This window comes from Zootoca vivipara, chromosome 6 (assembly GCF_965207765.1).
Source record: "Zootoca vivipara chromosome 6, rZooViv2.hap1.1, whole genome shotgun sequence".
NCBI classification, from domain to species: domain Eukaryota; kingdom Metazoa; phylum Chordata; class Lepidosauria; order Squamata; family Lacertidae; genus Zootoca; species Zootoca vivipara.
The window spans coordinates 37,673,346-37,687,528 of record NC_142589.1 but is presented as its reverse complement, the minus strand read 5'-3'; the positions used below and the strand labels follow the sequence as shown (position 1 = coordinate 37,687,528).

The 14,183-nt window shown below is 47.9% G+C and overlaps 1 protein-coding gene across 3 annotated transcripts in view; it reads left to right on the top strand.

Moving 5' to 3' along the window:
- The window catches only part of ZFPM1 (zinc finger protein, FOG family member 1), a 118,399-nt gene that overhangs the window by 94,864 nt on the left and 9,352 nt on the right, over positions 1-14,183 (top strand). For 2 of the 3 annotated variants that reach the window (XM_035117130.3, XM_035117133.3), the window contains 4 exons: positions 8,138-8,243; positions 11,396-11,605; positions 12,431-12,655; positions 13,657-13,752. In XM_035117130.3, the coding sequence (XP_034973021.3) occupies positions 8,138-8,243; positions 11,396-11,605; positions 12,431-12,655; positions 13,657-13,752 (637 nt within the window). The remainder of the gene's footprint in view (positions 1-8,137; positions 8,244-11,395; positions 11,606-12,430; positions 12,656-13,656; positions 13,753-14,183) is intronic. The other variant, XM_060276035.2, reaches the window with a different exon arrangement.

Sequence of the window (14,183 nt, the reverse complement as noted above, 5' to 3'; positions counted from 1 at the left end):
GACAGAAAGCCCTGGCCTCTCCTCTCCCTTCTCTCTCTCTCTCTTTTCCCCTCTCTTCCCCCCCCCCTCAGCTCAAGCCTCCCCGTTTATCTTTTTTTTTTGCCAAATTAAATCCTTGATTAACCCTTATCTTGCCAGTTTGGCGGCTATCTCTCCTGTGGCGCCGTATGTCCAGACAACCGGTACGGGATGATTGATTTCTTAAAGATATGCCGCTGCTTTTTTCTGATACTTCATTTATTGTCTAAATATTTTTGCTCCCATTTCAGCAGCTTCTCTTATCAAGCCGTGTTGACGATTCCCAGCCCTGCCCCCCCCTCTCCTCTCATCCCCGCCCCAGTTTCTTCCTTTTCTTTATATTTTCAATCGCCTCCCTTCTCTGTTTTGTTTTTTAAACCCAGAAGACAGAGGAAAGGGTTGTTGCTCTCCATGGCCGAAAGTGACTACCAGTCTCTTTTCTCGGGGGGGGGGGGCGAGGTCAGGGAAGCGCGGAAAAATGGGTCTCCCAACTCTATCTTTCCTTCAGTAACTGGTATGAAAAATCCCGTCTATGATGGCCATTAGGGAAGGGAAAGCAGGAAGCTGCCTTATATCATCAGGCTATTGGTTCATCTAAGACAATATAGTTGTCTCTGACTGGCAGCAGCTCTCCAGGGTCCCAGGCAGAGAAACATTTCCCATCATCTGCTGATTGACCCTCTTAACTTGAAAGTGCCAGGATTAAATATGTTCAATATGTTGATTATTATATTTATTATCCACCCTTCGCCAGAAGGCCTCAGGTTGGGTTACAGCAATATAAAATGCAGCATTCAAAACAGTTTAAAACAGCTCACAATCACAGCTGCAGTGAGTCCTAATAGAGACAAAAACAGAAGCGGTGGGGGGTGTTGCCTTTGCACCCTGCTTGTGGGGGCAGCCAGGAGGCACATTGCGGGAATCCGGGTTGCTGGAACTAGATAGACCTTTGAACTGATGTAGCTGCCCTCTCCTCGCGCTCCCATGCCATTGATGGGCAGCAGAATTGAGTCTGCCAGGCCCTACTAAGAATGCAGGAGGAATCTGCTTTTTGCAACAGACCAACCTGACCTGAAGGCTCCAACCCTGCTTGCAGATCATAACACAGCTCCCAGTTGGACGGTGGATTTTGCCATGCATTCGTAGTCTGCAAAAAGTGCACACCAAAATCCGCATGTTGTGTCAACGGCGCCTATAAAACGCATGTTTTGAGGTGAATGCATTGAAGAGAGTGTGTTTACATTAAAAAGTGCACACCAGATGCATGGGACTGGACAGAATGGGACAGGCTCATGACTGCATGGCAGCGAGGCTGAAACAAGATGGAATTAACTGCTCAGCCCATCCCTAATCTTGGTCCATCCAAATGCAGCTTTGAAAAAAATATGTGCTGTGTCCAGCTTCTGGCTACAATGCCATAGGCATATAAGAAGCTGCTGTAGACTGTGTCAAATCCATTGGTCCACATGGCTCAGTATTGTCAACTCTGGCTGGCAGCAGCTGTCCAGCTTTTCAGGCAGAGGTCTCACTCCCAAGCCTGCCAGGGATTGAACCTGGGACCGTCTACATGCAAAGCTATGGCCTTTCCCCAAGCCAGGCATGTGGGAAGATGCCATTAGGACACATTGGCTGCAACCTTGCCCCTCCCTGCAAGACTGGCACTCTTTGCCACAATGAAGTATCTCTCCCCAGCCTCAAAAAAAGCAAGCGAGCAAAAAAAGCAGCAACAACCTTCCTGTGGGGAGGGCCGAATCATCCTGGAGGTTAATGATTAACTGCATGACGGTTCTCCCTTCCCTTGTTTGGCAAGGGGTCCGGCTGCCCCAGATAAAAAAAAAAAGTCCCAAGCGGATGTTGCTCAGATACAGTTTCCGATGGTTATCTGGGCCGCTGCAGATTGGAGACACTGACCTCTTTGTTAAGGGGAAAACAAGGAGGGTTTCTCTGCCTTGCCTTCCTGCCCGGACCCACTTACCACGGAGGGGCTGGCATGGAGAGTGTCCGGAAAGGAAGCCACACCTTGCTTGCCAGTCTGTCTCTCTCACAGCCCCTTTATGCTCCCAATGGGGCATTGTGGGGAAAGGCATAAAGGGGGGGCTGTTTTGGGGAACCAGGCTGGCACAGATGCAGACCTTTGGGAGCTTGTCGCCTGGAGTTATTTGTAAGAGACAGTCTTGTTACTTGACTCCAGGACGCTCTCGAGACCCTGGGAGTGGTGACAACAGGGCAGGGCTAATGGAGCAACAGAAGGAGCCACTTCCAATGTGTCCGTCGTGGTTCATGCAGGCATCTTTTTACACCCGTGCATATAGTGCCATAAGCCTGCAGGGGCCCTAAGCCTCCTCTTTGCAGAGGAGAAGGTGGGGGGGGGGAGTTCCTTGCCCCAAAGAGCTGTGAATAGAGTTGGTGAATGGCTGAGTTACAGGAGGGCAGCCTTTGCCAAGCTGGTTCCCATCCTGGTGCTCTGGCGAGAATTGTCGCCCAGAACACCAGGAAGGCACAAATACTGCAAAACCTGCATTATATAGTAAGGGGAACCTTGCACAAAGCCCCTGAATATTCAAAGGAAACGTGGGCTTTCAAGAGGGATCTGGGGAGAGGCGGCTTTGTGCTGGGTAGCGATTCCAAATACAGTGTTACCTCGAGTTGCAAACGCCTCAGGTTACAAACTCTGCTAACCTGGAAGAGTTACCTCGAGTTGAGAACTTTGCCCCAGGATGAGAACGGAGATCGTGTGCCGGCGGCGCAGTGGCAGCAAGAGGCCCCATTAGCGAAAGCACGCCTCTAGTTAAGAACAGTTTCAGGTTAAGAACGGACCTCCGGAACAAATTAAGTTTGTAACTAGAGGTACCACTGTATATGGGGCAGCAAAGGAGAAATACTCTTTTAAGCATATTTTATTGAAAAATTGGGATTTATATGCCACTTTCCGGTCAAAAGCAAACCCCTGAACCATAATGAAAATACCAAACGTACAAACCGTTGAACTAAATTATAAAGCAAGTGATTAAGAAGAAGTTACATAAATAAAAGTATTTAAGGACGTAGGAAGCCAAATGCCCATCTAGTCTAGCAGCCCGTTCTCCTAGGGGCCAACCAGATGCTTTAATGGGAAGCCTGCAAGCAGAAACTTAGTTCAACAGCACCATCCCCACCCACTATCCCCTGCAACTGGTAGTACACAGACTTACTGCCTCCAACAATGGCAGCAGAACATAGCCATCCTGGCTAATCATCATTATCCTCTGTTAATTTGCTTAATGCTCTTTTATAGCTGCCTGAGAGTGGGTGGCCATCATTGCACCTCCCGAGAGAGAATTCCTTAAGTTTACTCACTGTGTGAAGATGTCTTTCCTTTTGTCTGCCTTGACTCCTCCAACACTCAGCTTCATTGGACATCTTTGAGTTCTAGTACTATGAGAAAAAGAGAAAAAACATCTCTCTTTCTCCACACCATGGATCTTATATGCCTCTATCATGCCCCCTTTACAGTCATACCTCGGATTACGACTGGTCGGTTTGCGACCGCCGCGGCCCCGGAAGTGTTTACATCCGGGTTCCGCAGCGCGTGGATGCGCAAAAGCGATCTGCGCAGTGCACGCATGCGCAGAAGTGCTCTAGCGGCGCTTCGCGCACACACAGAAGAGCCACTCCATTTACGATGTACTCGGGGAGCAACTGGCTTCTCGGAACGAATTGCGGTCGTAAACCGAGGTATGACTGTACTTGCCTCCCCACCCCCAACCGCAGCCAAACTTAAAAGACCCTAATGTAGTAAACTTTCTTCATTCTAGGGTTGCTCTAACCAGTTGATTATCCTGGCTTCCCTTTCGAGGATGTAAATCAATGGATGAGAGGTGCCAGTTTGCCCATGGTTTCCTATGGATGCAGCTGTTTGCAGTTCTCTTCTCCCTAGTTTTACTGAGCAAGAGCCAGTTGCACCCATTTCACTGATCACTGGTAGTGTGCAGAGGAAACAAACCACAATCCCTGGCTTAGCATCACGTCCAAACCAGAGATGATGGTTTGTTTCGTTCATAGCAGAGCATGGTCAGTAAGCCCAAGAGCAAACTTTTAGCTACAGATCTTGGTTTGTTGCAAACGTTGCAACCAAAACAAGCCACTCTCCCCAGTTCAGATGTGAGTCTAAGCCAGGGGTTGTGGTTTGTTCCGCCCTAGCAGGGAGGTGCATAGCAGGTGCCATTGGGTCATGTGGCCAAATGTGGTCAGTGAACCTGGTGAACACTGAGAAGCCAGAAGGGGTGGGGCTGGGGATGGTCTTCATTGCCCCCCTGCACAGCTCAATAGGGAAGAGGGCTAAAGCCTTTGAAAATTTTGCTTACATTGCACAATTGATTCATGACATCTTCAATTTAGCTGCGCCAAAATGTTATACAGTATATGATATGGTAAATTAAGTTTACATTCTAGAGGAGGGATCTAAAGGAGAGTACTGTTTGATGGGGGAGGATGGCATGGGCATCTTTAGCAAACCGTTATCAGACAGTGAAGTGTCCCATACTGAACTGAGGCTTTGGGCATCTTTCCACCCAGTCAACGTGGCCATTCACGATGGCCCCTGTGCACCTTTCATGGCTTTGTGGCCAGCCAGGAGCAGAAATGCTGAATCAGCAGATTGGAGAGAATCACACCCACCCACACCCTTTAAAAAAAAAGAAAAAAGACCCAGGCACGTGGATGTGTCTTCAGTGACACACTTCTCTCCCACCCCCAAGATCTCTCTCTCTCTCTCTCTCTCTCTCTCTCTCTCTCTCTCTCTCTCTGTGAAGTTAGGAATGTCTCTTTTCTTGCAGCATCAGCAAAAGTGTGTGCGCGTGTGTGTAAATGAGGGGGGGGAGTTGTGTGTGTGGTGCATGTGTGTGCGTTTTATCAAGCCGTGAGCACTCTGCTCCTTGGAGTGATAAGCTCTAAACCGACCAAGACTGTCAGTCTGAGTTGGAGGGTTTAGAAATATTGGGACGAATAATTAGATTTCATATCGTTACTGCTGCAGCCATCGAAGGATCAGGCAGATTAATTTTTCTCCTCTCTCTCTCTCTCTTTTCCTTTCCCTCCTGTGCTCATTAATATTCATTAGCGGCACATGAAGGCAGAGAGGAGCCGAGGCAAAGTTGTGGGGGGCGGGGGGGGAGAATGTGGAAGGCCAGCGCTGCTGCTCATCTCAAATAAAGTGTCTCTCTGCCCAGAGCATGGCTGTAAACCCTGTGGGTCCTCCAGGTGTGGTTCAGGGCAGCTCCCATCATCCCTGACGATTGGCCATGGGGCTGCTGAGAGCTGGAGGCCAGGCACACCTGGAGGGCCACAGCTTCCCAACTCCTGACCCAGAGCCGCCTCTCCCTCCAGCCTTTCCTGAGCCTTTTCTCATTGCACACTATCCTTTGTAAGGTGCAGCAGTTAGAGTTAAGCACAGTATTCCAAGTATGGTTGCACCATCTTTGCTTTTGGAGCACCCATACATACCTAATGCTGGATTTAGGGCACTGGAGATGCACATGTTCCATGAATTAGGCTGGGGGGGTGTTTTTTACTTCTTTCGCCAGAGGCAGTGTGGATGCTGGAATGACAGGACAAAGTGCTTTGCACTAACCTGCCACCTATTAAAGAGGGGGACGTAGATCTTTGGGTCACCTGAAGGGGGTGTCATCGTCAATTTGTTTTTTATTTATTGATTGCACCCTGGCAGGCATAAATGTGAGCGAGGCAATTTGCATTCATTAGAGCGTGTGTCTGCCCTGGAAGGTCTCGTAAAAAAAAACCTCCCTAGGCTTCGGCCAACACTTCTTCCAGACACACCTTTTTTGTTGCTGTACCAGTCAGAGGTTGTACTCAGGGCAACCCTGTTTAGCTCTGAGGCCTTGCCATTCTTGATTCACCGGATCTTTTGACTCTCACAAGCCTCCTTTGGGCTGGGACCAGCCCCAAGATCAGTCTCATACACACAAAAGTGAATGCTTCATCATTTTATTCTTGGGCTCAGGGAACACCTTTTACGTTGGGATCAGGGGAGAGAGGGCTCAGACCAGACACCTGTCAGATCTAGCCAGTGCTTACAAGTGCCACTTCTTTCCTGGGGTGGAAAGAAGCCTCACGTGGCAGGTGGGCTTCTTGTCATGGCTTTGGGCCTTGTGGCTGGCTTGGCCTGCCCCAAAACAGGGTGCTCTTCCCATCTCTGCTGGCCATCTGTGGCTGCGTCAGCAACACAAGGATTGTTCGCCCAGCCTGGGACGCCACCGAGGCCCTTCCTCTTGTCTCCCCCAAGCAGCGTGAGGCTCCGCCAGCCCCATCCCATCCCTCCTGCTTCCCTCCCTCCCTCCCCCAATCTCTTTTCCTCTCTCTGCATGGCTGAGGTTAGGGGTGAAGTGGCTGTTTCCTCCCCAGCCGGTGATGGTCGGCCCTCAGGTTAAGAAGAAGAGGAAATAACAAGCTTGTTGTGTTCGCAGTCACGCTCCGCCAGCCGTTGGCCGTGCCATGGGGTTGCCCAGGCAGCAAGCAGTGGGTTCAGTTTCTCCATGGGGGGGTGGGCTATCCAGAGGCGGAGGCCTCTCTGTAGGAGGAGGCTTGATGGGACCCCTTTGTTAGTGCCACCCTGAGGGGAGTTAAGCCTGGGCTTTCTTTCTGGGAGACCCAAGGATGGCAGACTGACCGGTGCGTGTGAGAGAGCGAGGGAGGAGATGAGAGCAAAGTGGTGGTCCCAGTTGTGTACTCAACCAGGCATGCAGCCGCTACAACCTGCGCCATATTCACACCATACTTTTAAATCACTGTGATGCCACTTTAAACAACCAAAGAATTCTGGGAGCTGCAGTTTGTTAAGGGTGCTGAGAGTTGTCAAGAGGCCTCTATTCCCTTCACAGAGCTACAATTCACAAGAGTTCTCTGTGAAGAGGAATTGGCTGTTAAACCACTCTGAGAATTGTAGCTCTGTGAGGGGAATCTCTATGATACCACTTTAAACAGTCATGGCTTCCCCCAAAGAATTCTGGGTGCTGTAGTTTAAGGTGCTGAGTGTTGTTAGGGGATTCCCATTCCCCTCACAGAGTTACAATTCCCAGCGTGGTTTAACAATCAATCCCTCTTCACACAGGGAACTCTTGACAATTGTAGTTCTAGGAAGCTAACAGGGGCCTCATAACACCCCTAACAGATTACAGCTTCCAGAATTCTTTGGGGGAAGCTATCTCTGTTTAAAGTGGTATCACAGTGCTTTAAATGCATGGTGTGAATGTGGCCTTGGTCTTGTCATCTTTGACCTAGATTTGGCTGTGATCCTCTGTTCCCTCCCTTGCTACGTGACCAAACTAATCTTGCCACTGGGCCAGTGAAAGGGTGAATCAGCTGCTTGGAGGTTGGCCATCTCTGGATGGAAGCAGCCATATGGCCATATACCACTCATCACCCATGCACATTGTGCTTCCTTTCCCTATCCTCATGGCTCCTCATGGGAGGAAAGGCTCCTTGCACATGGGGTGGGAGGACTCCTTCAAGGGTTCATGTGCCACATGTTGGGCTGGAGCATATGGGAAGGGTGGGGAACTTCAGGGCATGGGGCCATATGCGCCCCCCCCCATCCTTCTCCAACTGGCCCTCAGAACTTTGCAGGCTACACTGGAAGCGTTTTTGCCTGGCTGAAATGTGCCGTTGAACCCTGGTAATACCTCGTTTGTCTGCACGGAGGATAAAGAGGGATGGGTGTAGGAACTAGCCTATTGTACAAAGGTTAAATTTACATTTGTTGTTCCACCCACTTTTGCCTCTGGAACCTCCCACCACTGGCACGTGGCCCCTGGAAAGTTGCCCATTCAACTTCTCTCCCCCCCAAAAAATTTATGAAACTTATGCAAGTGTCTATTTTAGAGAAATTAGCTTGCTCAGACGTTCACATGGCATTTCAGTGGCTGGTGCGTGTCTCCTGTTCTTGAGTTGTAGCCCAAGATATCTGGAGGGCCCCTGGTTGACGAAGGGTGTTCTGTATATACACACACTCCACACAATGTGGAACCAGGGTAACAGCTGAAGTGAAGAAAAGACAATGTGCTGGTGAGGGTCCAGTTGTGTGAGTGACACATATGTTGTTGCATTTTTATATTTCTGTCTCTAGCCAAACCCACCTGTTACCCTGGTGCTGGAAGATGACAACTGCTGGCTGTTGAAGCTGCCCTTGGTTTCTGGAGAAGGCGATGCCAACTCCGTGATCTACAAGAAGGGTAAGTATTTGGACAACGGCCTCTTGGCACCTGGAAGAAGTTGGAGGCATTTGATCTGTAGTGTTTTCTCAAAACAAGAACAGGGTTGTGTAACAGAGTCAGATTTTCTTTATTGGCACTTAGGGCAGAGTTGGATTCCTAAGGGTTTTCTGAAGCCACAACCTAGTGTTTCTGTAATTGGTCCATTCTCTGGGCAGGGGGATGTCCCATCCCTTTTCATCTTCTCTGAACATCTTCATCTCCTCTCTCCAGTTTTCCTTTGATTAAGCCACACTTCGGCCAACCCATTGGCCCCTGTCTGCAATATAAGGATAATCAAACTAGCCCACCTTAGAGGATTGTTGTACATATTACAACACAACAGTGCAGATTTCAGCACAGTAGTGTGTGTGTGTGAAGCACTTTGAGCTCACAAAAGAAAGCACTCTGTAAATGTTCAGGGTGATGGTGATGATTATCACAACATATACAACACCATTAGTGTACCTAACTGCCCTTCAGATTATCATAGGCAACAAATTGCCCTGTGCCCTCTAAGATAAACAATATGGAAAATAGCAGAGGAAAGGAGAGAGAAGAATAGCAAGGAATGAAGCCGGGCAAATTACATAAGCATGTACCCAAGATACCTCATGTTGGGCATGAGGGTTTGACAGTTAAGCCAAAGCCCATTTGGGAAAAAATGGGTTTGGAGACAGATTTCAAGAGAAAGACATAAAGGCAGGCAGATGTGGTACTGTGGACACATTTAGGGAGGGTGTTCCAGCCATAGGGGAGGGCAAGGGACCTTCAGGTGGCTGAGAGTAAAAAGAAAAAAAAGATTGAGACGCCATAGCTATGGGCAGCAGAGTGGCAAACGGAGGGAGAAGGAAATGGTTAATGCTAGCTTTTGACAAGCCATGGGCTGATGCTGCCACCTCTGGGTGGTTTTGTGTATTGCATGCATCAGCTGCTACAACATTATTCTTATTTATTCAGTTTATTTGGTCCCACTTACATCCTATCCTTTTGCCTCCAAGGGGACTCAGAGTAACGGTTTAGCTCAGGCATCCCCAAACTTCAGCCCTCCAGATGTTTTGGACTACAATTCCCATCTTCCCCGACCACTGGTCCTGTTAACTAGGGATCATGGGAGTTGTAGGCCAAAACATCTGGAGGGCCGCAGTTTGGGAATGCCTGGTTTAGCTGCAGCCTAACCCTGCAAGGTACATTAGGCTGAGATAGTGATTTGCAAAAGGTCACTTAATGAACTGTGTATGGATTTGAACCTCCAGTTCCTCTCACTCTCAGGTTTTAATTGAGAATTTATTTCTCTGCTACTCTGATCTATGTCTACCCATGATGTATTAAGTACCCAAACAGGTTTTTTCCCCTGAAAAAAAAAAGATCCTGGGACAAACAAAACAAAAGAAGGAATCTGTTTCTTACTGTCACTCGGCTGCCTTTTCATCCTGGCCAGTGTTAACATATCCCATGGCATTTTCCAAACAATATCTAAGCTAGGCAAAGAGCCTTAACTGCCCTTCTTCCAACCCAACAAACATGGCTTTCTTTTGGGACATTTTACTACTCTGAGGAGACACTGGAATTTAGCTCAGGGTGGAAAATGTCACCCCAAACCAATTGTCTTATGCTTTTCAGGGGGTATTAAGAAGTAGGGATGAAGGAGAAATTTGATTCAGTTCACATTTAAAAGCCAACCTACCAAATTCACACTTTCTGAAACAATACATGAACCAAAACTCAGCAAACCCTTCAAAAAAAAGGAGAGTCATTGTAATTTGGATTTTAGTTATAAGTTTTAGTAATAATTCAAGTCAGTGATTGATTAATGAAGTATAGTTATTAGAGATGAAAGTTAGAAAATCATAAGAAGGGTTTGATTAAAGTCAATAACCTTAAAAAGCCAAAGGGATAAAATATGGAAAATAATGTGATGAATGTTATTACAATGGTACCTCGGTTTATGAACACAATTGGTTCCGGAAGTCTGTTCATAAACTGAAGCATTCATAAACTGTAGCGAACTTTCCCATTGAAAGTAATGGAAAGTGAATTAATCCGTTCCAGATGGGTCTGCAGCGTTCGTAAACCGAAAAGTCATAAACCGAGGTGTTCATTAACCGAGGTTCCCCTGTATTGTATTGTTAAAAATTAATAAAAAATATATGGAATTTTTTTTTTTAAGAAATCACACTTCTCCAAATTCTGCATTGCCATTCTCCAGCAAAAGGCTGGAGTAAAATGGACATGTTATGGTAAACTAAGAAGTTGGAAGTAGAGAAGTAGGGGGAGAGAGAGTGCTGCGAGTGGAGGGCTGTCCGTTTTCCATTCTTGGGACCCCCTCCCAGGAAACTCACCCAACCTTTTGCTCCCTGGAAGTGTGTGTTGTGTGTGCAGTGGAGCTGATTACCTGCTGAACAGGACAGAGCTCTGGGTAGCCTGAGGAAGCTCCACCCACTTTGGTGCCTCCCCATGAAAGCAAGCCTGGAATGAGAAGCTAGGATGATGTCAGCAGTTTTCAGGAAGGACCCTTTTCTTTGTCAAATTATGTGGGTGATCTGTGAGCTTGTTTGGGCCCTGAGTTAGAGTCAGAGTGGATGGGTGGAGTCCTGGGTAAGAGCGAGCAGACAACGTGGGTGTGTCAGATGGAGACACAAATTATATTGGTCTATCTTTATTAGCCATTTGTATTAATGTAACATTTTTGCATGTGTAACAGGTGTGTATTTTCGTAAGATCTGTTGTTTAAGTTGTCTTTGCTGTTGCTGCTTTAGTTTTCTGTACACCGCATGGAGATATTTTATATACAGTATCAAGTGGTACAGGGATGGTGCAAAGAAAAGTAATTAAAAAAAGGATATAGCAGTTTAAAAAACAGCATGCAAATATGCATTATATTAGTGGATACTACTTTGCGATAATGCGTATATTAAGAGGAATTAGCTCTAAAATGTCGATGATGATCTACACGAGGATTTTTTTTTTAAAAAAAAAGAAATAAACTAAATTGCAAGTGTGGAGACCTGAACTAAATACTTCGGAAATGAGAAACTGAAAGAAACCCAAATGTGACCAGTGTGACCATTCTAACTGAAAAGTGGCTAATCTAATTTAATGGTATTTCTCCCCACCCATTGCCATATCTGCAGATGATTCCATCTGGTGCAAAACCACCAAAGCCATCTCAGAAGGAGATGCACTGAGCGCGTTTGTCATGGCTGAGCCAATGGGGATTCCCAATCACACCGTGAAGACTGAGCCTGAGGAGCCTTCTTACCCAGCGGCACTGGCTCCTGAAATCCAGCTTCTGCCACAGCAAGCGGGCATGGCAGCCATCTTGGCCACGGCGGTTGTGAACAGTAAGTACCCAGGGTTTGGCCCATGCTTCTTTATGCCCCCTGGATCCCAAATTAAGGGCACCTCCATATCGTCATTATTGTGTGGAAGGGCAAAACGGACATTGAGGTTTGCTCAATTAAAGAGGATGAAAGTGCTTTGTCACCCTAGCACAATAAATGCACTCACTTGAGTTTTAAGCCAGCAATGTGTACATAACTCAAGTCTTGTACAGTAACACCTCCATGAACATCCGCCTTGTCCAGCGTCTATTCCGGCAAACGTCCACGGCAAACTCGGAAGTACCAGAATGGGTTACATGCAGGTTTGCAGCTCGCGCATGCGCAGAAGCGCAAACCACTCAGTGCTTTGCCCTGCGTCCTTTTCAGCTAGTGGCCAGGGCTCTGGAACTGATCCCGGTCGCAAAACAAGGTACGACTGTAAAGAGAGGTTGAAGGAGTTGCTTATATTTAGCCTGGGAAAGAGACAGCACAGAGGGCTGTCACACAGAGGATCAAGCAAATTTCTTTTCTGCCACTCCAGAGGGCAGGGCCCAAATGGGCAGATTCATACTAAACGATCTCAAAGACATCTGGTTGGACATTGTGGGGACAGGAAGCTGGAGTTGATTGGCCACTGGCCTGATCCCAAAAGTCTCTTCTGGTGTCATTAGAAGGAATTTCTGGAGGCTACACAGTCTGTTCAATAGCAGGAGAGACTGTCACCTTGGGAGGTGGTGGGCTCCCCTTCATTTGATGCTGGAGTTGAGGAATCCAGATGTATATAGCTGGTGCTTCCTTTATTTTATTTTCTCCCTCCCTCTCCCCAACTTTCTCCCTCCTGTCCAGAGGACGTCTTTCCCTGCAAGGACTGTGGAATTTGGTACCGGAGCGAGAGGAACTTGCAGGCCCATCTGATGTACTATTGCGCCAGCCGCCAGAACGCCACGTCTCCCACAGTGGATGAAAAGCCCAAGGAGGCCTATCCGAATGAGCGCATCTGCCCTTTCCCCCAGTGCAAGAAGAGCTGCCCCAGCGCCAGTTCCTTGGAGATACACATGCGGAGCCACAGTGGTATGAGGGTGCTGCCTCCGTCCTTCTGGGATGGGGGAGGGCGGCTTTGAGCTTGTTGGAGGAATGAGGGGGAGGTGTTAAAGAAGGCCGAACTAATTGGATTGCAGGAGAAGGGCACCATTTCAGAAGGGGGGGGGTGTATGTGTGAGTGAGAGAGACTGAGACAAAGAGTGCAGGCATACAAAAAACCCAGCAAGATTTAGAGCAGGCTTCCTCAACCTTGGCCCTCCAGGTGTTTTTGGCCTACAACTCCCATGATCCCTAGCTAGCAGGACCAGTGGTCAGGGATGATGGGAATTGTAGTCTCAAAACATCTGGTGGGCCGAGGTTGAGGAAGCCTGGTTTAGAGCAAATGCCCTCCAGATGCTGTGGGGATTTGGGCTGGCAAAGCATTTTGGTGTGTGTGGGGGGGGGGGTGCTGTTCAGCTGCATCCCAGAAATGTTGCAGAAGATCCTGATATGTTTTTCTGGGAATAGTCTACTAAAATGTTGGGAATCTTAGGTGAAGTTGTAGCAGAAGTTACCCCCAGTTCCAGTCACCACACAGAGGCAGGTTAAGGTCCAAAATTTTTACTGCTGCAGAAGATAAGGCTTCAGTGACACAGTTCCAGATGTTGATATGTGCATACAGTTTGTAGGCTTTGCAGATGCAGATACATACAAGCACAAAGTATTTCTGTAGCTCCAGCCGTTTGAAGCATAACAGACTCTGACTCGCTTCTCAAGACTGACCCTGACACACAGCACAAGGCCCACTCACTGACTGATGAGCTAACACACCTTAATCACTTACATAGACAGCACTGGGCTGCTGGCTTGGCTGTTGGCTTATCCCATACATGAGGCTATTTGCGCCCCTGAAAAAAGTAACTCCTTCCTCCATGCACAGTTTCTCCAACCTAAAGGGCATTGGAATGCTCTGGGCCCTGCTGTTTGGGTGATGGAACAAGTCTTGTGGTCCCCTTTCTCATGCTCTTGTCTCCTTCTGGCTTCTCTTTCAGGAGAGAGGCCATTTGTGTGCCTTATCTGCCACTCTGCCTTCACCACAAAAGCCAACTGTGAGCGTCACCTGAAGGTCCACACAGACACACTGAACGGTAATCCCCAATCAATATTGGAGTGAGAGATCCAGCTCACAAGCAGTGCTCTGTAGAGGTAGACCACTGGCAGTACTGTTTAGCTAGAGCACTGTTTGGTTTCAATGGGGACAGGCTTTTTAGAATTGGTTCAAACAAAAAAGTGAGACGGTCCCCATCCCAGAGTAGCTTACCCAGTGTGGTGTAGTGGTTATAGTGTGTTGGACCTAGAACCTGGGAGGCTGGGGTTCACATAGACATGAGGTTCACTGGGTGGCCCTGGACCAAAGTCTGCCTCTCAGCCTAACCTACCTCGCAGGATTGTTGCGGGAGCTGAGTGAAGAGAGGGGGAGAACCATGTATTGGGATTTTTGTTTCTTAATGAAATTTCTATGCTGCCCTTCATCAAAGGATCACAGGGCGGTTTACAATATAGACACACAAAAATGCAT